The sequence below is a fragment of the Ursus americanus genome, chromosome 4 (genome assembly GCF_024610735.1).
Source record: "Ursus americanus isolate L20-20 chromosome 4, mUrsAme1.1.p, whole genome shotgun sequence".
Taxonomy (NCBI): Eukaryota; Metazoa; Chordata; class Mammalia; order Carnivora; family Ursidae; genus Ursus; species Ursus americanus.
The window spans coordinates 55,483,986-55,509,747 of record NC_142130.1 but is presented as its reverse complement, the minus strand read 5'-3'; the positions used below and the strand labels follow the sequence as shown (position 1 = coordinate 55,509,747).

Genomic DNA, 25,762 nt, shown 5'->3' with positions numbered 1-25,762 from the left:
ATGGAACAGGGACAGGCATCCCCGTAAGAGGATTGAGCACTGAAACACGGTAAAGATGAAGGTAAATCTGGAGTTGGGAAGATGATGTAGCTTTTTTGCTGTGCTTTTCAATGTATTTTTTTTAGTTACATAGATGAGGAGGTCTGTAACATCTTTAACTCCATGAGGGAATATTCCTCAAAAGGCTGCAAAAGTTTATAGATCGTGCTTCTCTTGAATTAGAGATCAATGGCAGTAGATAGGGTTTTGAAGCCTTTTTAACTGAATGGGAAGGAGTTGTCTGAGGTTAGGGGCATATCACAAGTGATAGTAAAATGTTACTGGACATTTTTAATATGGAAATATGAATGGTTTGCTGTAAAGCATATGGATGTATCCTATGTAATCCGTCCCCTCAGATCATCATCCCCGCCCACTACATAATCCGAAGAAGGGGTATGATTCAGGTTAGACCTTCGTACTGTATTACCTCATCTCCCACCCTTTGTGAGACAAACACTTGAGTAGTTCAAGTGTTAGGTGCCTGGGACAGACTTCAGGATCATTTCTCCTCAGCCCTAATCTTTTAGCACTTGTGGGATTTCTAGTTATCTAAACAACAGAACACTGAAACGATTTCCTGAGAAAAATTAGGATATCCATCAATAGAACAGAATTATATTTTAAAAATATCTTAGCCATGCCTTACAATAGTTTCTTTAGGTTGACTTCTGAGTTTCAGGTGCTGCTTTTATTAAAGTGATTAACCCATTTTGACTTAAAATTGTGGTCTCTAGTTTTATCTCCTGATTTAGGAGACAGGGGAATGATACAAAGGGGTGCTCTTATGTGAGGGTTTAAGTGGAAACAGCCGGCTTTAGGGAACACTCTGGCAAAAGAATGAGCAAAAAAAAAAAAAAAAAAGTAACAAAAGTTAAGTCTACCTGTGCACTTATGACGACTTTTCAGAAGCTTTTTAGATACAGTGTATCCCACTGTTGCTGTTAAGATTTTGAGACTGGGATAGTGATTTTATTTTCCTTTTCTTCTCTAGAATGCATATCACAATGTGACAGCGGAGCAGCTCTTTTTGAAGGACATTATAGAAAAAAACTTTGTAATCAACTTGACTGAAGATTGACTGTACAGACTCAGAAGACGAAGCTAACAGTTTTATTTTTATATGGCAATTTTTAGTTTATTTTTACATATGTTGGATGCACTTGTCAAAAAATTGTGTATATTAAGTCTGTTGCTGCCTGGTGATTTACAACCACCAGCTTAATTTCTGTGAATATATTTAATTTATAAAAACCAAGTTATGCTTAGTTAAGATATCAGGGAAAGAAATTTTGATTGCATTGTTTTAAAAACAAGCTAGTTTAACAAAGTGTTTTTAAACATCTTTTTATAGACTTTTGAGGGGATGAGACTTCCTAATAAGGGGCTTTAGTTTACCACAAATTTTGAACACAACATTTGGCTACTGTAAATGGGGGGGGGGGGGTAAATGGCCATGTGGTTGTGCCTTGATACGGCAAACCGGAACCACTTTAGGCATGTAGCTAGATGACTGTTTAGTTCCTTTTTGTTGTACTTGAGGAAACGGATTTGAATCTTAAAGCAGCCCTGAACACAGCAGTAGATACGGTTATGGAAATCTAAGATTATACTGATTTCATTAGGTTTTTGTCCTGCAATTAAGTAAACCATGATTATAATGAGTAATCTGATAGAAGGAAGGTGGTGTTTTTAAGGTGAGGGACATAGGCTAAACATGAAATTCTGGATAACACAGGAATGCAATTTCTAAACTCTGGTGACTGTATTATTTTAAAGCTAATACAAAGAAGCAGAGCTAGGCAAGCTCAAGGAGAGAATTCTTAATTTTTTTTGCCTAGCTTAATATCTAAAATTTGAAGTTGAATTATATATTTTATAATTTATAATTATTAATATATAATTTATAAATTATATATTAAAATTTGGAAGTTGAATTAAATTAGGAAAAATGAAGATGAATCCTTGAGACTCCTCAAGCCGTTTTTGGATTTAAATGGAACTTTGATGAAAAAATCTCATCTTCAAAGAGAAGGCTTACCTGGCTACCTGGGGTGCATCAGGGAAGAGCCCTACTGGATGCAAACAAGTCAAAACCAACCCTTCGAACAAATGTGAGCTAGTCTCCCTTCTCGTTTGATACAGCCAATGGCTACGGGGAGGGAAAAGGGAAGAGAAGAGAATTACAAGAGGGATGGAATTAGAAGTCTGCAGAAGAGGTAAGAGTCAAATGGATTGTTATCCTTTGAACGATAATCATCACTAGGAGACGCTGCTGGTGTTACCAGAAACCCACCTGCCTCTCTAAAGAGAGTATGTCAAATGCAGTATAAGGGGGGAGAAAACTCCTGGTTGATTTAAGCAGATCTAGACAGTATTAAATACAGACTCTGTGAGCACTGGCAGACTTGCGCAATACCATGGTTTCACTGGATTCCTCTAAGAACTGGGGTGCAGAAGATGGGTGTTTGCGTGACCTTTCCCTCATACCACACAGCCGGAGTTTGCAGCCTGGCTGCTGAAGTTCAGTTTGTGAACTAATTTAGGCTTCAAAAACGGATGGTCCTGGCTGTAGTAAAAGAAGTAAAAAAAACCACCGGTAGCATTTTCAAATGTTACTGTAAGGTCTAGAATAATGGCAGTACAATTTCAGACTGATGCTAAAATTGAGGAAGCGGGCATTTTGTGTAGTATGAGAAAAGGCTGCAAACTTCAACGTGGCTTTATATAAGCCAAAAGAAATTCTCAGCAAGACACATATATACAATTTATTAAAAACACACGAACACATTAAAATCTCACTATTTATACATTCTAAATTCTAGCAACATATACAAATACTGAGTGACTACAGTACATGCCGAGGTAAGAAAAGTACATTCTGGGAGAATATCACTGACCCTCAAGCCATTTTTATTTCTAATATGTATTTCAATATATGTTTTGTTTCCTTCCACCTTTCCCAGTGCCAAAAAAAAAAAAAAAAAAAAAAAAACCCACAACAAAAAAACTAGTCACAAATTGGAGTAAATAAGAATTGGTGCCACAGTTGAACTAAAAAGTATTCTAATAACCATCCAACTCTTACTAGATTTTGCAGTTTAGGGACTTCAAGTTCATAACAGAAAGCAGAGCTAAAAGGCAGTTTTGTTTTGTTTTTTTTAAAGGTAGAGCTTAACTGATTTCGCTTAAAAGGGTTTGAAAAGTTTTTGTCCCACAACCTGTTAGTTCTGTCCTCCGACCTGGTGTTCCTGTAGCCCTTTTGCTCTCCAGGTGCCAATGTGGGGCCAAGGCAAAGAAGTTCAAGCTTTCTCACCTTCCATAGAATTTTAGATGAATGCATTTTCTGCTGGGGCAGGGGAGGGCAAGAGTATACATGACACTATAGTTTCAATTGCTATATAAATTCTCTACACAAACCATTTCATCAGCGGATAAACCCATTGTTCAATGCAAAGTGCAAATAGTGAAACATGAATTTAAATAACTGGACTAGACCCTGCACATACAATAGGATCTATGTAATGTTACAGCTTTTAATAAAATATAAATCAGCATTCACAATATCTTTAACTGTGCTGGTTCCTAAGATCATGTAACAGTGAAGTCGGCATGACTTTATGAAAACCTGTAAGGGCCACACTTGCTGTACCACTGTCTGATTTGATTTTTATAATTGTGTTAACAGGAAAAAAAAAAATCAATAAACCAGAGTGACTTAAGTCTTTAACATGTTTCAAGCAAAGAATAAAAATTCAAGGGAATTTTGTAAAAAAAAAAATTCACATTTTCAGTTGATTGTCTCCACAGCTGCATCAGACAGATAAAACCCCAAACAAAACTCTACTATGAAAACGAACTAAAAGTACAAAATCAGAATAACCCTTTGTATCAGGCTCAGCTCTCATTTGGAAAGTAAAATATACAAAAGCAATAAAAATATTTTGTAAAAATCATTGGTAGTTCAAGGACCGCACAGTGGCAAAAACATGCATCATTTAAGAAGAAACTTTGCACCTCAAAAAAAAAAGTTCCATGGGAAATTAGGTGCACAAAATTAAAAACAAGCATCTTTGGGAAAATGAGATCATTTCTCTTAAAGCTTCTAAAACAGGCATGTGATTGGAGAAGTATGTTCACTGTGTACTGAGGATGAATAAAAAAATAAATTGGTTTACTCTTCCCACCTGAAAGGGGGTGACTGCATTAATACATGTGCTTTACACATTCATGTCTTAAGAAAAGTTCAACATCTGTGCTTTCTGTTTCAAACATTTTGAAACAATATATTTTTTCAATGAATAAAATTATGCCTTAAAGTTTGTCTGGAAAAGCAAAAGCAAATGAAGATAATACCAACAAAAATCATCAAACTAGAGGCCAGAGAGGCTGTAGAAATAATTCTGGTTTTGAAGCAATGCTTTAGAACACTGATACGCCCATGGAAGCAAGCAAAGTGAACACTGTCTTTTCTCACATCTAGCAAATTCTGGGAACAGTCTGGGGGCACAGGCCAAAAGAAATGGCTAGAACCTGATGGGAAATTATATGTTTTAATCACAGGGCCAGCTTCTCATCTTGCCAAAGAATTTTTGAAGATTCTTACACTGTGGGCTAATCAATTACAGATGATTTTTATTTCACCCATCTAAAACTAGTTCTGGGCAAACGGTGACAAAGAAGTTGCCTGGAAGTATCCAAAACGAGACGTCAATATTCACCTGCTAGGATGCTAGAACACCTGTTCCCTAGGCCTGCAATAAAGGACTGTCATAACTCCCACGCCACAGAGCAGGCACGCTTGCGCAGAGCAGAGGAATTCACGTTGGTTTTGTATTTCTTTCACTATTTTACTGTGGATAATTAAATATACTTTTTGACCAAAAATAACTTCAGAGAAATATCTCTATACATTAAAGAGGGCAACCTCCCCCCCTTTTTAAGGTAATTTATCTGAGGATAAATAAATCATTCTGAGGAATGATTCTGCCTTTCACTGTGGTAAACAGAAGGGGTCCTGTTTATAATGTTCACTCAGATGCCCTCCCAAGTACTCACAACTCGAGAAGACCAATCCCGTTGCAAATAAAGTCGGGGGCAGGGAAAGAATCTGTTAGAGCTTTTTAAAATCAGAGGATTCATGAGGCTGATGAAGCAAGCATCACTCACTAAAAAAAATTCAAAACAGTTTATAAACACAAGAATGGGGCTGGACCCAGACAGAACAAGCAGGGAGGAAACAGGTCACGTACCGTGAAGTGTTAAAGCTCTTAAGAGTGTCAAAAAGTGGAAAATCAATGACCCCGCCGTTTACAAGTCAGTTTCCCACCTATAGATCTTCCTAAGGAAAGATAAGTGTATGACTGGAATCAAAACAATGATTAAATCACTAATTCTTGAAAAAAAAAAATCCGTAAGGAATACAGGGATAGAAGAGAGCGAACTCATGATAGTACCCACCTTTCACAAAGAGAGCAACATTTCAAGCCAATAGACATTTCAACAACAGTACCATGCGCTATTGCCAGTCAGGCGTACAGAGCCACCTCGAGTCCATCAATGTACCTGCAGCATTGGTAATAAATACTCTCAGTGATTTTTTAATTTCTTTGAAGTGCATAGTAGGGAGCTTCTTCTGTAGTAAAAAATAGTGTTTTACAGTAGTAACAAACAGGATGTTTGAAATTTAACAGGCAAGCCGTAACTGCCACAGTAACACTTTTAAAGCAAGATGGCAAGATTAGTAGTTCCCTGTACCTCGGTCATCACGTTTCCCCCACCACATCTGTGACAGATACGTAACACATTCTCTATTTCACTACCACTAACACACAAAAAAGGCCATGTGCTTTAAAACGATGCTTTATAACAAGCAGCATCACCTTCAAAGAATTTCTTTAAAAACATCACATTCACCATCCCTCCCGGCTCCTGAAGCCTCCTGGGTGCTCTGAGGCACCTGGTACACCAGTTCGTCTGGGGCACTTGCACCTGGCTTCCCACCTTTTGGGGTGTCGTACTGGGCACGGGCGGAGGAGCAGCTGTCAGTCCTGGAGAGGAGAGTGTTGTAGGCTCCCACTGCTGGGGGAGGCTGGTTCCCTGTAGCTTTGAAAGTGGACGTCGAGGGCAGACCAACTGAAGCTGTGGGGTGCCCGGACATATCCATGACGATTGGGGTGGCGTACTCGGGCCCAGTAATTGGCAGTGGTTCAGCATAGGCATGGTAAACTTCTTGCACCGGGGAGTTGTAAGGATCTACGTCAGCGTAACTTGCTTCTTTCCCTTCTTCTGGTTTAAAGGTGGATCTCTGATGAAGGGTGCCAACAATTCCCCCCACAAGTGGTTGTGCATACTCTGTGGATAACACAGAACAAGCAACAGAAAAGTCACCTCATTCATACAGGGATCAGACAATTTAGGGTGGCAGCTGTGGCCTGACACCAAAAACAAATACTTCTTTATGACACTTTTGTTCCTATCAATACGGACCTATGGATTTCTCCACCAGAACCAACTGAAAAAAATTAAACATGTTATCTTGTATCTCATAAGAAGTTAATATGCCACAGAGCCTCATTCATGAAATTTTACAAAGAATGTTTGTATATGCTTTTCAGATTTATAAATAGTATACCACTGGGGGGAGGAAAAACCCTATTCCATTATTAGAATGATATTTTCAAATAGGGCAATGTTTAAAAATAAATATGTACTAAATTAATAGGATGAATCCTGTAAGGCTCACTACAGCTTTCCTACTCTTAACACTCAAATAAAACTCCAGGTTAACAGATAAAAATGCCCAGAGCTTTCAGAAATGCATGCTCCTATTTTTTGGAGAACATCTAAGGTGCAGAAACGACTCTCTCAATGTAATCCTTTTAAAAAGTAGTTCTACCTCAAGAAAACAGTTCATCTCTTACATATGAAAAAGATAAAAGACACTATAAATCCCAAAGCGCTTTGCAGGTAAGGGCAGCAGCGTCCTGTACCCGTGGCGAGGGCTGTACGCGGTTACCTGCAGAGTCCGTCTGCAGCATCGTGGGGACTTCTCTTGGACTCAGGTGATTAACTTCACTGCTGCTGTAGCGAACGGGGGTTTCCTCATGTTCCACTGATTTGGCAGGGAGAAACTGCTTCATTCCTTTCCACCAACCTTCACAGTGATTGTAAGCAAGAAAGACCATTAAATAAAAACCCAGGTCTGAAATGACGACATTGTTTACAGGAGAAATCCTGTTGCAGGTAAGCCATTTCTGTAACACGTCTATACAAACTAGACTCTATGTTCAATCTCTTCTTTTTTTCATTGTGGTAAAATACACATTATATAAAATTTACGAGCTTAGGCATTTTTAAGTGTAGGTCAGGTGGTTTAAAACTCATTCACACTGCTGTGCAACTATCACTACCATCTATCTCCCTAACTTTACATCTTGCAGAACTAAAACTCTATCCCCATGAGACAGTAACTCCCCATTCTTCAGCCCCCCACCAATGGCAACCACCATTCTACCTTCTGTCTTTATGATTTTGACTCCTCTAAGTACTTCATCTAAGTGGAATCATACGGTATTTGTCTTTTTGTGACTGGCTTATTTCACCTAACATAATGCCCTCAAGGTTCATCCATCTTGTAGCATATGATGGAAAATCTTTCCTTTTTAAGGCTAATATTCCACCGCACGTATACAACACATTTTGCTTTTTCATTCATCAGTTGATGGTCTCTTGGGTGGTTTTCAGGTTTTAGCTGTTGTGAATAACTTTGCTATGAAAACAGACGTACAAATAGCTCTTTGAGACCTGCTTTTAATTCTGTTGGGTGGAACTGCTCAGTCATACGGTAATTATTTTTAATTTATCAGGAACCGCCAGTGTTTTCCGTGGCACCCGAGCCATTTTACGGTCCCACCAACAGAACACGAGCATTCTAATTTCTCCACATCCTCATCAACTCTTATTGTTTTCAATTTTTTTTGATAGGAGACACCTCATGGGTGTGAGGTGTTATCTCACAGTTTTCATTTCCCTAAAGATTAGTGATAACGAGCATCTTTTCACATGCTTATTGGCCATTTGTATACATTCTTTGGAGAAAAGTCTATTCAAGTCCTTTGTCCATCTGTGAATTGTTTTTCCTTTGTTGTGTTTTAGAAGTTCACTCTCTATTCTGGATATTAATCCTTTAGCAGATACATGATTGCAAATACTTTCTCCCATCCTGTGGGTTGCCTTTTTACTCTGTGGATAGTATATTCTGACGCACAAAATTTTTAAATTTCCATGAAGTCTAATCTCTTTTATTTCTTCTTTTGTTATTTGTGCATTTGCTGTCATAGCTAAGAAGTCATTGCCAAGTCCACTGTCATCAAGTTTTTGTCCTGTGTTTTTTTTTTCCTATAAGTTTTACTGTTTAAGATATTACATTTTGGTCTTTCATCCACTTTTGAATTAATTTTTACAAAGGGTGTTAAGTAGGATGGGGCGCCTGGGTGGCGCAGTCGTTAAGCGTCTGCCTTCGGCTCAGGGCGTGATCCCGGTGTTCTGGGATCGAGTCCCACATCAGGCTCCTCTGCTGGGAGCCTGCTTCTTCCTCTCCCACTCCTCCTGCTTGTGTTCCCTCTCTCGCTGGCTGTCTGTCAAATGAATAAATAAAATCTTAAAAAAAAAAAAAAAGGTGTTAAGTAGGAGACCAACTTCATTCTTTAACATGTAGCCATGCGATGTGTCCAGCACTGTTTATTGAAGAGACTGTCATTTTCCCAATGCTCTTGGCACCCTTCCAAAAATCATCTGTTCATATTTATGAGCATTTCTCTCTGGGCTCTCCATTCTACTGGTATGTATTTATGCCAATACCACACTGCTTTGATTTCTGTAACTTTGCAGTAAATTTTGAAACCAGGATGTGTGAAATCTTCTAGCTTTATTCTTTTTTTTCAAGATTGTCTGGGCTACATGGAGTCCCTTAAAATTAGAATGGATTTTTCTATTTGTACAAAAAATATGATAGTTTTGATAGGGATTGCTATTGAGTCTGTAGATTACACTGGGTAGTACTGGCATGTTAACAATATTAAGTTTTCAATCCACAAACAGAGGGTATGTTTTCATTTATGTCTTTTAAAATTTCTTTAGCAATGTTTATAGTTTACATTGTACAGGTCTTTTACCTCCTTGGTTAAATGAACTCCCAAGTATTTTATTCTTTTTGATGCAATTATAAGTGAAACTGTTTTTATAATTTCCTTTTCAGATTGTTCAGTGTTCATGTACAGAAATGCAACTGATGTTAGTGTGTTGACTTTGTATCCTGTTACTTACTTGGCTTAGTTATTGGTGTTAACAGTTTTTTGTTTTTTGTGTGTGTGTGTGGCATCTTTAAGGCTTAATTCTCCTTTAAATGTTTGGTACGATTTTTCTTTTTTGAGAGATTTTTGATTATTGAGTCAATCTCTTTAGTAGTTACAGGTCAATTCAGATCTTCTGTTTCTTTGTAATTTAGTCATGGTAGGTTTTATATTTCTGGAAATTTGTCCATGTCATCTAGGTTTTCAATTTCTTGGCATATGATTATTCATAATACTCTCATAATCCTATTTCTGTAGAATCAGTAGTGACGCCTGAACTTTCTTTTCTAATTTTAGTAGTTTCAATCTTTTTTCTTATTCCATCTAAAAGTCTGTCAATTTTGTTGATCTTTTTGAAGACCTAACATTTGATTTCACTGATTTTCTCTATTTTCCCATTCTCCATTTTGTTTCTCTCTTATCTTTATTATTTCTTTCCTTCTGGGTAGCTTTGGGTTTAGTTTGTTCTTGTTCTAATTCCTTAAGTTGTTCAAGCTTATTTTTTTTTCTTTGATGGAATATCTACTGCAATGCAGAACATGGTAGAAGTTTCTATCGAAAGCATGCACAGAAGCAAACCACTGCCATAAAATAGTTTGTCTGTTGTAGGGTGGTTTTTCGTAAGTTCTTCTGAAAAAATACTTCCCAAGATCTACCTTGGGGTGTTAGCAGCACAGAATCTCCCCCCGCCCCCCACTGCTTCTTTCTACCTTGGTCACAGCAGGGAACTCTTCTGCCTTTTATTGTTCCAGTAGTGAGACTGGAAAGTAGGGGACCTGTAGGGGGCCTCCGGTGTCACCTGCTACAATCTGCCACACAGAGTAGGAACTCAGAAGACGACCACTCATTACAGCACAGATGGCAGAACTCACGACCCGTAAACTGCTAGGTTCTACCTGGGAAGGACCCACAGCAGAGTGATAAACACACACTGTGTTACCAAGACCACAATCCTTGTACACAGTGTTCACGAGGGTCACAAAGAAAGCTGGTCTCTTCAAGAAAAGCAGATACGTGGGACAAACCACACAGGTTTTCCAGGAAAAAGGAACAGAGTGCATGTTACAAGAGATCCTCACTTTTCATTTTGTTACTTATTGACTAGAAGAGATTTTACAGAAGAGTAAAAATGATCAGAACATTAGAGGGATACCATTTTTCTCACAAGTTCTGGGGAGTTTATGTGGGCCTGAAAACAGCTTTCCTCTTTTACTACTGCCACCTGGAGGGGTGGGACTTCCCTCTGGTGGAAGGGGTTGCAAAGTCCCGAGTTACCTGCCCGGTCCCAGTAAGGTAAGTCATAGGTGCCTTCGGTTTTTTTCTTTCTGGAAGAATACAGAAAAAAACATGTTAGCAAACAGAGTGAATTCACAAGACAGCTCTCAAGGTGCAGGATAAACATGAAAGTTAATAATTAGTCAGGAGTACATTTCCATTTGCTGGCCTACCCGGCAGGGTCCTCTATTTCACTTGCCTTTCAAAGCTGCCATTGCTGAAACTCATAAATTTTGGACTCTCAATAAATTTTTAAGTAACTGTCTCCTGAGATAGCTATTCTGTTACCCAAGGTACTTCCCACTCAAGGGATAAGTTTGTAGATAAAAAGAATCTAATCAAAGACCCAGGGGTGACATGGGTTCTTATGGGAAAGTTACTGTTAGGTCTGTTTCAGTTTCAAATACAAACTATGCGAATCCATTGAATCCATCTGTGTCCTGAGCACCTGCACTTCCATGGGGTCCTTGAAGCACCAGCCCAAACCGATCTCAAGACTTGCGTCCTGCCTCCCCCACAACCTCCCAATCCTCACCCTCTGTGCTTTGACCACAGTGAATGAGACTCGACTGCCACACACTCGGTCAGACCACACATCAGGGGCAGGGCTCTGCTCTGCTGCGTGTGGACCAGGTGACCTGTATGCACTGTCTCATTTTCTTCTGTGAAACAGTACCAGCTTTGTAGGTTGTTTTGAGGATTAAATGAATTGAACCATGGAAAGCACTTACAACAATGCCTAAAATCAGCTTTCGTTCTCTATAAGAACCAGCTGTTGCTGCTGTCCTCAGTGTTACTGTTGCTTCTACCCAGTTCCCTGAGAGCATCCTGAACTTTCTGCCCTGCACTTTCCCCGCCCTCACAGTAACTTGTTGGGTCTCTGTCCAAGCAGCCTTCCTAAAACCATCAATCCAGAGCCACCCCCTTCTTCAGCTTCTTCCCATGGCACACCCTGTATCGTGGTACCATTGCTGCCTGTCTTCTGCACCATATCCCCTCCAGCCCGTGAACTCTGGGGCTCAGCCTGGACTCCCAGCACACGTCAGTACTCAGCACAAGGCAGGAGCTCAAATATTTGAGTGAGCGAATTATGTCCTCCTCTTGCTCCACCAAACCTGTCCTCTTGCCCTGACATCTCCACTCATGACACCTTTCCTGGTCTAACTTCACAAGCCAGAGCCTGACGATCATCCTCGATCCCTCCTCCTTCCTTAGCAGATAGCCAGCTGCCCATGACCTGATAATATCACCTGTCTGCTTCGCCCTCCGCAGTGACACCCCCTCTACAGAATGAAACCTGAATCCCTCCGTCCCCGAAACCCTCCCTGACCCAAGCCCAGGCTGCACCTCCACAGTCCTCGATCCGTGCTTTCCCATGCCCAGCCCATGTGTTAGCTCTCATGACCCTGCCTACACTCCACATCTGTGCCTTCGCTCAAGCACAGAGGCTGAGCTGTTCTCTTCCTTCCTCCACCTAGGCAAATCCAACGTTCCCCTTAAGGAGAAACGAGGATTACTTTTTCCTGCAGAAAAGCTTTCAGATAACTCTCATGGTTCTCACATCTGTGCTCCCCAGCATTTCAAAAAGAACTCTTCAAGCCATATGGTTCCGTGTCTTTTCAATCAACCCTGCCAAACACCTGGGAGACAGGAGTTGTGTCTTAGTCTTTCAGGAAATACTAAGCACCTATTATGTGTCAGACTGTGGTTCTTATAAATGTGTATATTCCAGCACATAAAGCAGATTTTGATACAATAAAGGTACTCAGTGACTGTGTTACTGAACATACTCATTTTTTATGGAAAGGAGAAACCAATGTATTTAATAACTACCTTAACTTTCCCCTTCTCAAAAAGGCAAATGGTAATTCACCTTCTATATTTAGTTTTTATTTCACACTTGGCAACAGCCCTTCTAGGACCGACCAGGTGAACTGGTTACGGACTCACCTGTTTCTCCAGTGCCAAGCGCACACTACGACGAGGATGAGGGTGGTGAGCACCATGACGAGCACCGGGACCAGGACCGCAGCCAAGGCTACGTCTGAAAACATGCCAAGGCAGAGTCATGAAGGGAAAGTGGGAAAGTCACCCACATCATCCTTCAAAGCATTTCTATCTCAAAAAATACCATACACGTTATTTATGAAATGAGAATGGGCATGTGTGGGTAATGGCAGAAGCGTCCACAGATAATGTGAAAGTCTGTCACACTGTTTGCTTCAGCTTTGTCCACACTTAAAACTTTTCACAGTAGCTTTTTAAATCACCAAGACAAACTGAAAGACCAATGAAAAACTTGGAAAATATATTTCTGAATATGTGATAAAGGGTTATTATAATCTATATATTACAGAATTCACAAGTCAAAACCAATCAATAGAAAAATCAGCAGAGGTGAATGAGCAATACAATTAAAAAACATAAGTGACTATTCAACATGTTAGCTTCACTAGTAATTACAGAAACAGAAGTTAAAACAAGAATAAGATGATATTTCTGCTCATCGAATTGGCAAATATTTAAAAGAATAACTGCTAGAAAGGGTATCAGGAAAGTTATTCTTATGGGACTTTAAATGGACACTTTCTGTATCATTTTGGGGCTATATGTATAAAAATTACTTGGCAATTCCATGTCTAGAATTTATTCTTAGAAAAAAATTAAGACAACATTCAAAGATGCATTTTTAAGGAGGTTTGTTTCTATATCTGCAAGAGTGAAAAACCGGAAAATAACCCAAATGACCAAAAACGGAATAAATACATCATAGTAAAATACTATCCAGCAACTGGGAATGATATTGCAACATGATGGGGGACATATTAATATATATGGAAAGGTAACAAACAGCCTAGTGTTAAGTATGAAAAAGACAATGCATATCCACAGCGCAGAAAAGGACAATGCTTGAGCCTACAGAGACGAGGAGATCTTTTAATCCCCTTATCTCGCTCCACAGATAAGTCCAGGCCCAGATAGAGAAAATGGTCTAAGGTCATTTGAGACATCAGCTTCTTCCCTAGTCTGGCACCCCTATCCCGGCAATGAGGACGTAGCAGCCACTGCTGGTCTCTGCTGGGAGCCAAGCACCAGACACTGTGGGGCCTGACCCACGGCATCTTGCGTACGCTTATGATGTATCCAAAAGAGAGAAAGAGGCTGCCGATACAGGAGCGGGAGAGGATAATCAATAACCTGAGGCCTCGGAGAAGCTGGATGGATGGGAACGAGGGCACAGGTGGATCAGCCTTGGACAGTACAAGGAACTCCCTCCTTCCACGCAGTGGACAGAGCGTACACGTGAGTTCACAGGCTCCACAAGTAGGGAGTTCCTTTACTTGCTTTTACTTTCTTTGAAAAGTTGAAGTGGTAACTGAGAGTGAGTAAAGAATCTCTGAGTCAAGGGTCTGAAAAATACGGAGAAGTGACTACTGAGAACAGACAGACGAGCTAACCAAGAAACGGCAAGACTGCCGGCTGGTGTGAGGCCCCTCCTGGGGGGATTCAGGAAGCTATGGTGGCACAGATCTGACCATGAGAGCATTTTCTCTGGCATCGCTCTCAGCCTGGATGTAAAAATGGAAGAGAAGTGCATAAAACAGAAATCATGACTCAGGGCTAGAAAGCACCAAGAGTTCAAAAGGGTAAATGTGCTTTATCCCTAAAATTTATGAAACTGGATAGGGGATAATCAGGTTCAGGTAGATACAGTTTGATTTAACCAGAGGTTTAAAAAAATCTGCTTAGGTTCAAAAAATAATAAAAAGGCTATACACCACCATCCCAGAGAAAAGGAGAAAAGAAGTCTTTAACTGAAAAGACCTGTACATTCTTTGTTATTCTTCTGAAGCTTACAGGAATGCTAGTTCTGGGAGAAAATACTTTAAGGGCACTTTCAGTCTTGAGATTTTAAGATTCTATAATCTGACTTTAAGAAGAGCAATACTTTTAAGTGACTGTTCTTCCATCCAGGCATGTGGTCTGGGATTCCGCCCAAACAGACATCTTCTACAAAATGGTAAATGTCTGTGGGACACTGAGACCTCTAAGGAGTCTTGCTTCTCTTTAGCTTTTCAAACAGCACGAGAAAGAAAGTGGTCTGTTTAGAAAATACCTTAGAAGATAGGAAAAAAAGTGACACGTGGAAAGTTGGAAAGAGTTATCTGAATCAGGCAAATGTTCAGAAGATGAGAATGAATAAAGTTCTGTGTGCCAGAAGTTATTGGAATGAATTGCTTTCTCTTCTCTGCACTGTCCTGAAAATGCTTTATCTGCCAACACTGAAATTAATTCCTCTGTGACACTGATGGTTTTTTCCTAACTGAAATTTTATTTTTCAACAACTAGTAAAATCAAAGTATTATGTTTCGTGTGTGTTAATACCTTTTTTGGTAATGAAATTTGAAAGTAAATTCTGCATTTATAATATGAAAAAATTACGATTGTAAACATTTTCAAAATAGAGACCAAAGTTTTTTTATGAATATATTAATTCACAGTATTTTTTAAAAAGTGTTAGTTTTTCACCCAAACTGTTTTTTTCCCCCTGTTCCCTTTCTGCCACCAAATTCCCTATCCAACAAATATATAACCAGAGGGGAAAAAAAAGTTTGTTTTCTGCTATGGTTTTAGTTATTTCTAGAAATAGAGACTCCTTGTGTTTAGCTGTGGTGGGAAAAAAGATCACAAGAGGAGACCCAGAATACAGCAGCCATCTCTAAATATTTAAAGAACAATTCTACAACGACACCAGAGAAGAGAAATCAGAGCAATATAATCAGTTTCTTTTATAAGGAGAGAAATAAAAGTTTTTTTGTTCTTAAGAAATACAGTTAAGAGCAAAAGAAACAGGGTTTAAAAGCTGAAAATGCTCCTGAAAATTAAGTTACAAACAACATGAAATGCTGCTATGTAACAGGTGTCAGTCTCTGGATCTGCATACCTTTGGTTACACTTGGAGTCACGGTAGTATTTCTGATATCAGGAGTGGCTGTGGTTTGCTCTGTCTGTGCAGGAAACTCATTGTTACTGCGAGGCTGTAGTGGTTGAGTAAATTTTGGGGCTCGACCTTGAAAAAAGTTTTAAAACCCCTTTATTCATCAACTTGATTAAGATGAAGTTATTTTATAATGCTTTTAATATATTTGTGGAAAATTATACCACAAATCCAGGGAACATCAAATTCTCACACTTAAAAGAGGCATACCTTTGGCTATTTTTGGAGGGGCTGTAGTGTTTTTGAGGTCATTGTTGTTCCGAGGAGGTGGAGCTTGAGTAAGTTTTGGAGGACGACCTTGAAAAATGGTTTAGAAAAGTTTATACATTTTGCTTATAAGAGTCACAGTTAAAAACAGTAATTTAAGTATCTTCGACATTTCCTAGAGGACTTATTTCTGCCCAGTAATTTTAAGTCTTAGAGAACAGTATGCCGGAAGGATCAATATACTATGCATTAAAATACGCACAAACTTACTGGGATTTCTCACTTCGTATATAATTAAATTGTTTTGAAACAATTCTCGGAGAAGGAGAGCACGGAGGAGATGGACGACGTTAAACTCTAAAGCTCCAGAAGTATCCTCACAGCTTGACATGCTACTCATTCAGTAACTGTGGAGGGCCCGCTACGTGAGGGCATTGTGACAGGCTTTGGAGATACAACAGGAAGTGAAGTATTAAAATATTCTAGACTACTGAAGGAAGTTACTCCCACTTTTAATTTTTTCAAAGGAAAAGTCACTTGGACTAAGTTATAATCATTGGTGCTGGGGATACAAGATTATCTATGCTACATGGGACCTGATTAAAAATTGTTAAGATTGAGACTAGATCTGAAAAACAACCTCATTACATTATCTCATCAACGATGCTCTCTCTTCTTCCACCTGTAACCTTGTAAAACATTCTGGTAACTGGCTTAATACGATAACTATTTCTTTTAAAAATCCTCTTTAAGAAGACATTGTAGTTAAAAGCTGAACACTCATCATTATTTTCTCTGAGAATAGCAAAGCCATCTTAAATTAAATACATACTGTTGCTTTACCTTTAGGAATAAACTGACATCCAAGCAGCTCCATTTTCATGGCAATTTTTTGCTGCCATTGCGTAGGATTCACTCTAATAAAACGTGCAATAATTGGTGGCAAAAAGTTATTACGCACATCCTGGTGATAATCTTTGTTTCCTTGAAATATCTTTAAAAAACAAAAAATTGGTACTTTACGTCAACAGAGGTCAGGGCTAAACTGTTCCACTGAAACATATTTTTGTTTTCTGCTTTGGGTCTTAAATGAGATCTGTAAAGTATGACAGTAAGAATTAATTTCTCAGAAAATAAATTAATCATAATTTGGACAAACTATTAAGCTGCACATTCTTCATCAAAAACTTATAAAAGTACTGAATACAAAAATGATTTTAAAATGATTGAAACATAGCAAAAATGCTAACTTGGCAATTTGAGAAGGTTTCAGTTGCAGTGAGACAGTATAATTCTTTTAATAAATTAGTAATTCGAGTCCTGTGGAATTAGCAGTTATTAAAATATATTAATTTTCTTTTCAAAGTAAAGCACAATTGAACATACAAGGTCTTAGAGGAAATGCTTTACTGTGTAGTTTTCATTATTTTTCCTCTCAGAAAAGAGACAGAAAGGGAACATACACTAAGGAATGCAGAACAGTTACATACCCCCACCTGCTGGATACACTACATAAAGACAGTTCCCATATTCCCCCTTTTCATTCCTCGTTGCTATCTACACTAGACAAATGATTCTAATTTTAATGTTGCCTGCCTAACTTTAATGATTCTAAGCATTAAATGTATTATATGAATAGTCTTTAGGTAAAAATATGATTTCGAGTGACTGTCTCATCCCCTCAACCATTTTGAGCAAATAATGATAGTATGTAACACTGCAAGAGCTCTTATTTACAAAGTATTTTCATATAATTAACTCAGCTGTTCTCGGACAACCCCATGAAATAGGCAGAACCCAGAAAACTGCAGCTCTAGAATGTAAACGGACTGCACAACCAGTCAATGACTGAGCGGTGACCTGAGTCCGAGTCTTCTGACTTAACTCTAGGGATCCACTAAGCGAGCAGTCCTCCATGTTCCTCTAGGCAAATCACCTGGCTAGTTTCTAAAGACTACTAATAAATAGATATCTGCCTAAAATCAAAGTGGTTGATATTTTATCAGTTAATGTGAGAGCAAGTAAATGTTTAACTCTTCCATCAAGTCATGTCTAAATATAGCTATCTTTTGGCTGATTCACAAAGCATTAGATTGTAAACTTTTAAGATGTGTTAATAGCCTTCATTTTCTACAAGGTTTGTTTTGAAGTTACAATAATCTCCAAGCTAATAACTTTCCATTATTTCCTCAGATATTACTCTGAAATAAAATGAAAGCAAAAATTTGCAGTCTGTTACATTAGTGGAAAAGGAACAGTAATCACTTTAGGACATAAAAACTATCCCTGAGGTCTTATTCCACACTGCAGTTTCATTTTTATAAAAAACCTTAAAGGAGAAAGATTTTATATAAACTAAGTAAAAAAGATCTGCTATAACCTATGAGCATTTATAATCTATGAGCCCCTGTGTGTAGTGAGGTCTGCTAGGAGTCATGAGGATAAAAATGGAAATGGAAGTCCAAGTTCCCACTGTCAAGGAACTTAAATTTTACAGGACATTACCACACACAGATATGGCACATTATTAAAAAGCAATGTATTGTGAAGCAAGTTGTATATATATTCCTATCTTCTGAAAACAAACCCAAAAGCTGTCTTAGTCTGTATGTGCTTGTGCATGTGTGCATGCTTAGAAAGGATGTCAAAATGAATACACCAGTGACTCTTGAGTTTGGAGACAGATGAGGGAGCAGATGGGCTAATGTGAGGCAAGAGACTGGTATTCCACATAACTCAGTGTAAAGACTTCCACTTTTATCTGGGACAGATGAATAGGGACTACATTTACTCTTTGCCTTAAACATCTGAAAATCGGATATAATATATGAAACAACGGTTTTCTAACACTGACAATAGGTAGCATAGGGCAATAATCCCAGAGAGAAGAGAAACACATGAGGTGAGCCTTTCTACTGCCCCAATATTGTCTGGAGAGAGCCTTGGTGGTCTCACCGAAACAAGGACACAGAGCTCAGAGACGGAGAGACCAAGATAGCTAGAATTTGTAAGATAGATTATAGGAGAGAAGAGAACTGCACAGAGAGAGAAAAAGAGACTTCTCGGATCTGTAGGGGGACTTCCCCTTAAATCTCAGTTACACATAAAGAAACAATCTGTGGATGGGAAAGAACCACTGGAAGGAGCCCACAGAACAATTCTCAGAGCTAGGGAGGGTTGCGAACAGCTCACATTACCAACAGATAGAGTGGATAAAACTCATAATACATGACCCTTTGGGTTGAATACTTGGAACAGTACTAACAGTAAAAAAATACTAGAACCAAAAGCTGCTCGGGTCCCACCTAACAAAGCTAAAATGCAAACCTTAAAAAAGACCAAATAATTCCAAAGCAACCTGTGCCCCAGAATAAAGCTCAAAAGTAAATAATAAAAGAAAAATCTAGCACCAAACAATGTAAAAGTTCATAATGTTTGGCAACCAAAAAAAAATTACCAGGCATGTAAAATATGACATATAATATCCATCAACATGAAAAGACCCACGTGTGACACATTAGTAGACAGAATCAGCAGATAAGGGCCTCAAAAGAGTTACTATATATTCCATATGTTTTAGGGGTAGAAAAAAAGCATCAGCATGCTCAGGAGAGACTTGGAAGAAATTTTAAAAGCCCAAAACTGAAAATCTAGAAGTAAAAATGCAACATCGAAGATAGAAGTACACTGGATGGGATTAATAGGTTAGACGTTGCAGAACAGATTAGTGAACTTGAAGGCAAAACAGTAAAATTTTCCAAACCAGAACATGGAGAGAGAATTAAAAAAGAAATGAACACAGCATCAGTAAACTGTGAGACATCTTTAAGAGTCATCACAGTCATGTAATTAAAATTAGGGAGGCAACATATTTGAGAAAACATGGCCTACAATTTTCCAAATTTGAAGCAAATTATGACCAGCAGACCCAAGAAGCTCAAAGAAACCCAAGCAGAAGAAACATGAAGACTACACAAAGGCACATACAGCATAATCAAGTTGCTTAAAACAAATGATAAAAAGAAAATCTTAAAAACAGCTAAGGAATAAAAAGACACATTACGCATTGAGGAACAAAGGTGTGAAAGATAGAATTCTCGCTGGAAAAATGTAAACCAGAAAACAGTGGAACAGCATATTTAAAGTGTGGAGGGGAAAACAACGTGAACCTAGAATTCTATACCTAATGAAATTAGGTTTCAAAAACGAAGCAAAAAAGAAAGTCTTTTTCAGAAACATAATTCAATGGTACCAGATGTTTTTATAATATAAGCATGGATAATTCTTGTAATTTCAAACAATTAACTATATTCCACAAATATAATAAATATTCTACAAATAAGTATGGATGTGCTCAGAGTAAAAAGTAGCCAAGCCTGGGGTTATTAAGCAGAAGGAAGATAGGTATAAAGACAATACAGTTATTTACTCCAATGGGTAGAGCCTCACCACAGATGAAGGTCATGTGATATCAGGCAGAAGAGAGGGAAGAAGGCCTTGAATAACAACGGAAGAGTTTAGATCCATATGACAGATTATAAGGAGCCCCTGGAGTTTTCTGAATAGAGAGATAAGAAAAGTGGTAATTGAAGATATATTAGCAAATCATATATATGACAGAGAACTGATAGTATCATATAATTGAAACGAAACTCAGGGAAGTTTCGTTAAAAAAAAGTTAGTGCTTTTAATTTCAATTCTAGACAAGAAGAAATCTACCTTCTTTGAGGACAAGGACTCCCCCAGTTACAAGGTCCTCGTGGTGGAACATGGGCCAGGAGCCTGGGTGAAGGTGATAGCTAGAGGACAGCCACTTCTCCCTACTCCTCACCCCTTACCATCTACTCTGGAGCATTCCTGCATTATCACGGTCTGCTAACTAAAACAACAATTTGATAATTAACACGGAAGTTAAGAAAATTCTTCATGTAGGAAAAAAACAGAAGTTTTCTAAGACAAAATTTGGTAAGGTGATCTTGAAAGGACCTTTCAAGTCTATATCCAAGACTATAATGCACTTTTGCCTTTAGCTCTTGTCTTTTGTCCCCCTTGCCTGCATAGAAGAAATCTGGGAATAAATTAGGTTCTCCATCATTTTGTGGATTATCAAGAAAAGCTTATTTAAGAAATTACAAGTTCCTTTTTAGAATTTTTTTTTAATATGTTAGCACCACTTACTGAAAATTAATCATTCATTCATCCATTCATTCATTCATGTAGGCTCTACACTCAATGTGGGGTTTAAACCCATGACCCTGATCATGACTCATGATCAAGAGTCCCATGCTCTACCGACTGAGCCAGCAAGACGCCCCTCCTTTTTAGAATTTCTTAATAAAGTACCTAAACAACTGAGTTAAAAATGTTACAATCATCAAAAGGTTCTGAGGACCACTGAGAACTTCCTAGCCATAGTTAGAAGAGAAAGGCTAATAACCAACACAACCTAAAATAACCAGAAGAGAACAAAGACCAAATGATAGCTAACTTGAACATCACAGGACAGCTTTAGTGATTTTTGGCAGAGGCCCATCTTTTAAAATACCTTAGGCAATCACTTTACCTTATCCTGCTCCACACCAGGCTCTCTGTACACAGTCCATCTCTGTCCATCATCACTGTATAGAACTTTGTAGGCTGACACATAGTAATTGTGCTCCACCATGGTGGAGCCAGTGGTTACAATGCCTGCGAAATGGAAAATTGCTTTCATTAGTGCACATGGTCTGATCCTTGTTGTTTGTTCAGCACTGAAGCATAAATACCTAAAGTACACCGTTAAAACATTTTTGCCAAAAGCACATTACCATCTCTAAGTGCAAGGTTTCATTATAATAGCTATTAAATCCTTGGCTTTGTTCCCTTGTAAAGATACAAGAATTATGGGTGCACATAGGGAAAGGACTATTCTATTTTGACAGCTTGTGTTCATAACACTGTAAAATATATCTAACCTACCAAGTAACAATGACTCCCTGGGAATGAATGGATTGAAACAATTATTTTTTTTCAGTACCAAATCAAAATAAATCTTTAACAAAATTACCCTAACCCAATTCTAATAAATTATTCTGACCATTTGATAAACTGCTCCAATGAACTTGTATTCAGCACATGCAGAATATTATTTATAGCACTTAAAATGAACTCCTTGAATATAAATTTCTTTTTTTAATGTTTTTTATTATATTATATTAGTCACCATACAGTACATAAATTTCTTTTAATGACTCTAAAAAATGGTTATTTCAAATTTCAAGATCGCTTAATTAAAACACTACCTTTAAAGAATCTTATTACAGTGAAAAAGAAAAGCTAATAAAAATCAAATACCAACTCCTTTCCTCTACCACGTTTTATGAAACCGACTTCAGGATTATTTAACACCAGTAAAGAAAACTTAAAACCAGACAATTACATTTGCAATGACCTAATTTTCTGTGACAATCTTAGATGTCATCAGGTTTCCAAATAAAATCAGAACTATAAATCATTCTAGAAAGTTATGTCTTTTAACCTGTTATCTTCTTTTCTTTATTCAGATCTATTTGTAACCACTGATATTCATCAGTGGCAAAAGCAGCCCAAGGAGGTCCAGGTTTCTTCAGCCTGGCCTTTTCAGGTTTCCAGCTGTTCTCTTGCCCGGTGTGGTCAGTCCACTCCAGCATAGATGATGCTGTGATCTGAGGATCGGCAATCACGCCAGATTCCATCCCCAGTGTTCCATAACAACCTGAAACAAAAAAGACAGTAAATTGGTTTCCAGATATAAGTTCAAAATCTGTATAAATTTGCTCATTGGAAACTTTCTATTGTACATGTAATTAACATACACTATGCTAATAATATACTGTAACAGAGGAATTTCAAAAGTAGGCAAATGTTTCTTGGGTCTATGTCTTTGTGTCTTATCAGGAAATGTACATACATATTTATTCACAAGCAATAACCATCAATTTAATGGCAATACGTTATCCTCTCCCTGGAACACTCTCTCTAGACCAGTGAATGACTCACACCCTACAGCCATTAGGTGTTTGCTCAGATGTCACATTCTGCATGAGGCCTACCCAGACCCCACTTAACACTCCAAACCAGTCTCTCCTACATCGCCTAGCCTCATTCGTTATTTTTCTACACCTTCTATAATATCATAAAGAGTATATCATATATAGTAATTTATTTATCCATTGTTTACTGTCAATCTCTCAATACCAGTATTTAAGCTCAAGAAAGGAAGCTTTTGTTTATTCTGCTCACTTTTGTGTCACTAGCATCGGGACAGTGCCTGACAAATCAAAGGTACTCAATATGTATTTTCTGTTGAATTAATTATTTCTTCAGACATATTTAAAAAAATCACCCTTCATAAGGAACTTTCCTTGCTTACATGATCATTTCCCTATTAATATAAAACCTCCAGTTTATTCCATCCATTATATTATTGTGACATATGAGAAGGTGCAAAAAAAAAAAAAAAAGCAATTGGCATAGTGCATGATAGTGTTTAAAAAATATTAACTATTACACAAATTATAATAAGTTATAAAGTCCATGAGAGGCTTACCACTTGTCTTAAATGTAAAAAGACTTGTAGATAAGTGTCCCCTGAAAGAGAGAAAAGTTGTTCTTGGTGACACTCATATGTATATAGACTTCCCCATATTCGTCTTAGGAAAACTTTTTTTGTTTTTGTTTTACTGTATAAAGAACAATATTCTATGGCCATATATTTGACAACTGATGCTGTTCTTAGCCCCTCCCCCCCCCAAAAAAGTCTCATTTCAAAGCAGAGCAACTTCTGAAATCGGCATAAACAATTTTCTCTACAAGTGTCTAGTGCCTGTTTCATACATGAAATGTGCAAGTATGCCCATGTAACCTTTAGTATGTACTTATTTATCTTTCGTGGAAATACACCGATTCCTCAAACTTTTCTGTGTCATTTGCTTTTGTTGCAAGTACACTGTAATTCCCAGAGAATGAGGCTTAAGCTTCCTGGGAGTTAACAGAAAAAAAGCTGGCTACTAATAGGAGAGACTGCATTTGTTACAGGAAATAAACACAGCTAAAGACAAGTTTCAGTGTTACAATGTAGTACGCACTGCATCTGGATTTCAAAGTAACAGACAAGTAAATGCAGTTGGGGAAATGGAGAGGTGGGACAAGTGACTAGTTTACCAAGGACTCTAGAAAACTTGAGGGGATAAAAAGAACTTGGGGGGATAAAGAACCTGAAGCCTCCTTCCTTCAGTACAACTTCAAACCATTATTACAAGTGGATGCAACCTGTCCTTATTTTTTCTTAAGGTATAAAAGAAAGAGAACTGACAAAAAAAATTCTAAAGGCAGAAGAGGGTAAAAGAATGATAAGGTCTGCATAAAGCCATCTAGCAACACACAGCATATCATTTAGTTTTTGAATAAAAATTAATTAAAAATAAAGAATGGAAATGGTAAATACAAAAAAAAAAAAAAAAAGAAAGAAAGAAAAAGAAAAAAAAGAAAAAAAAACACCTAGGAGAAACGAAGAGAAGGAAAGGTTGATAACGCTATACCAGGGATGGACAAATGATAGCTCGCTCATGCATGGCCTGTTTTGTATGGCCAGGGAGCTAAGAATGGTTTCTACATGTTTAAAGAATTTTAAATGAACCAAGAGAGAATAAGTGACAGGGACATGTGGTCCATAAAGCCTAATATATATGCTAGCTGGTCCTTTACAGAAAAAGTTTGGTGACTTCGGTTTTATACTGTCATGGATACGAATCATGCTCTCATTTTCTGGATGAAAACTAGCCTAGAACCTTAGAAGAGAAGCCAGTTTCAATTAGGCTTAGTATTGTCTATAGGACTGAGCCCATCTAACAGGCAAGATTTACCAAAACAGATTCCAAGTATTATATTTCTTTTTAATGTTTCAACTTTTCCTGCTTTTGATGCCTCATCTATGTTTCATAAAACAGATCACTGTAGCGACCATAAAAATACACTCTTAAAATATTCTCTTTGGAGGAGAGGAGGATTCATAATATGACTACCCCCGATTAATGTCAAAATTTAATTTATACTCAAGAGGATTTCAGTTATCCTCAATCCATCCTAGGTTACACAGGCTACAGGAAACAGAGTAGTTATGCCTTCTAATCTTTAAAATGAAGTAAAAATTTGGCCACAAACTTTTAGACCCTTACTCTAGACACTTTCAAAACTCAGAAAAGAGCAAATCATCTTTCTAAAGGACTCTCTTTGTGACGGAGAACATGCCTAGGTAGTGCAACCCTGCCTGTGCTCTCGGTGCGCTCGGACATTGAGCGCACAGAAACGGGAGCGCTCACCACACAAATGTTATTTCATGAACACTGTGAGCAGTGATGTTGCTGAGGTCCAACTTGCTGCTCTCCCACCCCTGCCCCACACCCTCCTATGACCAATAACATATATACTTACACCACAGACGTGACGTTGTTAGCCAAAGAGCTCTCATAGTATGGAATGCCTTTACTAATTACAACACTGATTTGGCCACCCAAAATGTTTGACACTACTCCTGCGTGCACACCAGCCATGCACAGTGGTGAGGACTTGAGGAAAGGAAAAATAAAAGATTAGTATTTAATGTTCTTTTGATAATTTATAAACAAGACACTTAAGCTTCCACAAGAAATGAGTTGACTGGGACAGTTTTCTCAATGAACACAGGGTTACTGATGTGGTAACATAGTATAGACTTGTTGCACAAGAAAAAGAATAAAACATTACATACATAATACTAAAAGAAATAATTCCTAGAAAATAAATCAAGATTAAAGATATACAATAGGTACACCAACCTATTCTGGAAATAAAAAAAAAAAATAAATAAAGTTGTATTACAACTTGAACGTAA

At 38.0% G+C, this 25,762-nt stretch overlaps 2 protein-coding genes across 9 annotated transcripts in view; one reads left to right on the top strand and one right to left on the bottom strand.

The window, feature by feature from the left end:
• Window positions 1-3,769, top strand: part of ST3GAL6 (ST3 beta-galactoside alpha-2,3-sialyltransferase 6) — a 59,219-nt gene extending 55,450 nt beyond the window's left edge. For all 7 annotated transcript variants that reach the window (XM_045785374.2, XM_045785373.2, XM_045785376.2 and 4 more), the window contains one exon: window positions 1,034-3,769. In XM_045785374.2, the coding sequence (XP_045641330.1) occupies window positions 1,034-1,120 (87 nt within the window). In that variant the 3' untranslated portion in view covers window positions 1,121-3,769. The remainder of the gene's footprint in view (window positions 1-1,033) is intronic.
• A 1,663-nt stretch (window positions 3,770-5,432) lies between these two features.
• DCBLD2 (discoidin, CUB and LCCL domain containing 2) overlaps window positions 5,433-25,762 on the bottom strand; it is a 118,350-nt gene continuing 98,020 nt past the window's right edge. For both annotated transcript variants that reach the window (XM_087861700.1, XM_045785371.2), the window contains 11 exons: window positions 25,324-25,457; window positions 23,441-23,481; window positions 22,391-22,606; window positions 21,437-21,561; window positions 16,717-16,867; window positions 15,877-15,963; window positions 15,613-15,738; window positions 12,618-12,711; window positions 10,668-10,717; window positions 7,058-7,195; window positions 5,433-6,393 (listed from right to left, as the gene is read on the bottom strand). In XM_087861700.1, coding sequence (XP_087717826.1) covers window positions 5,924-6,393; window positions 7,058-7,195; window positions 10,668-10,717; window positions 12,618-12,711; window positions 15,613-15,738; window positions 15,877-15,963; window positions 16,717-16,867; window positions 21,437-21,561; window positions 22,391-22,606; window positions 23,441-23,481; window positions 25,324-25,457 — 1,632 coding nt within the window. In that variant the 3' untranslated portion in view covers window positions 5,433-5,923. The remainder of the gene's footprint in view (window positions 6,394-7,057; window positions 7,196-10,667; window positions 10,718-12,617; window positions 12,712-15,612; window positions 15,739-15,876; window positions 15,964-16,716; window positions 16,868-21,436; window positions 21,562-22,390; window positions 22,607-23,440; window positions 23,482-25,323; window positions 25,458-25,762) is intronic.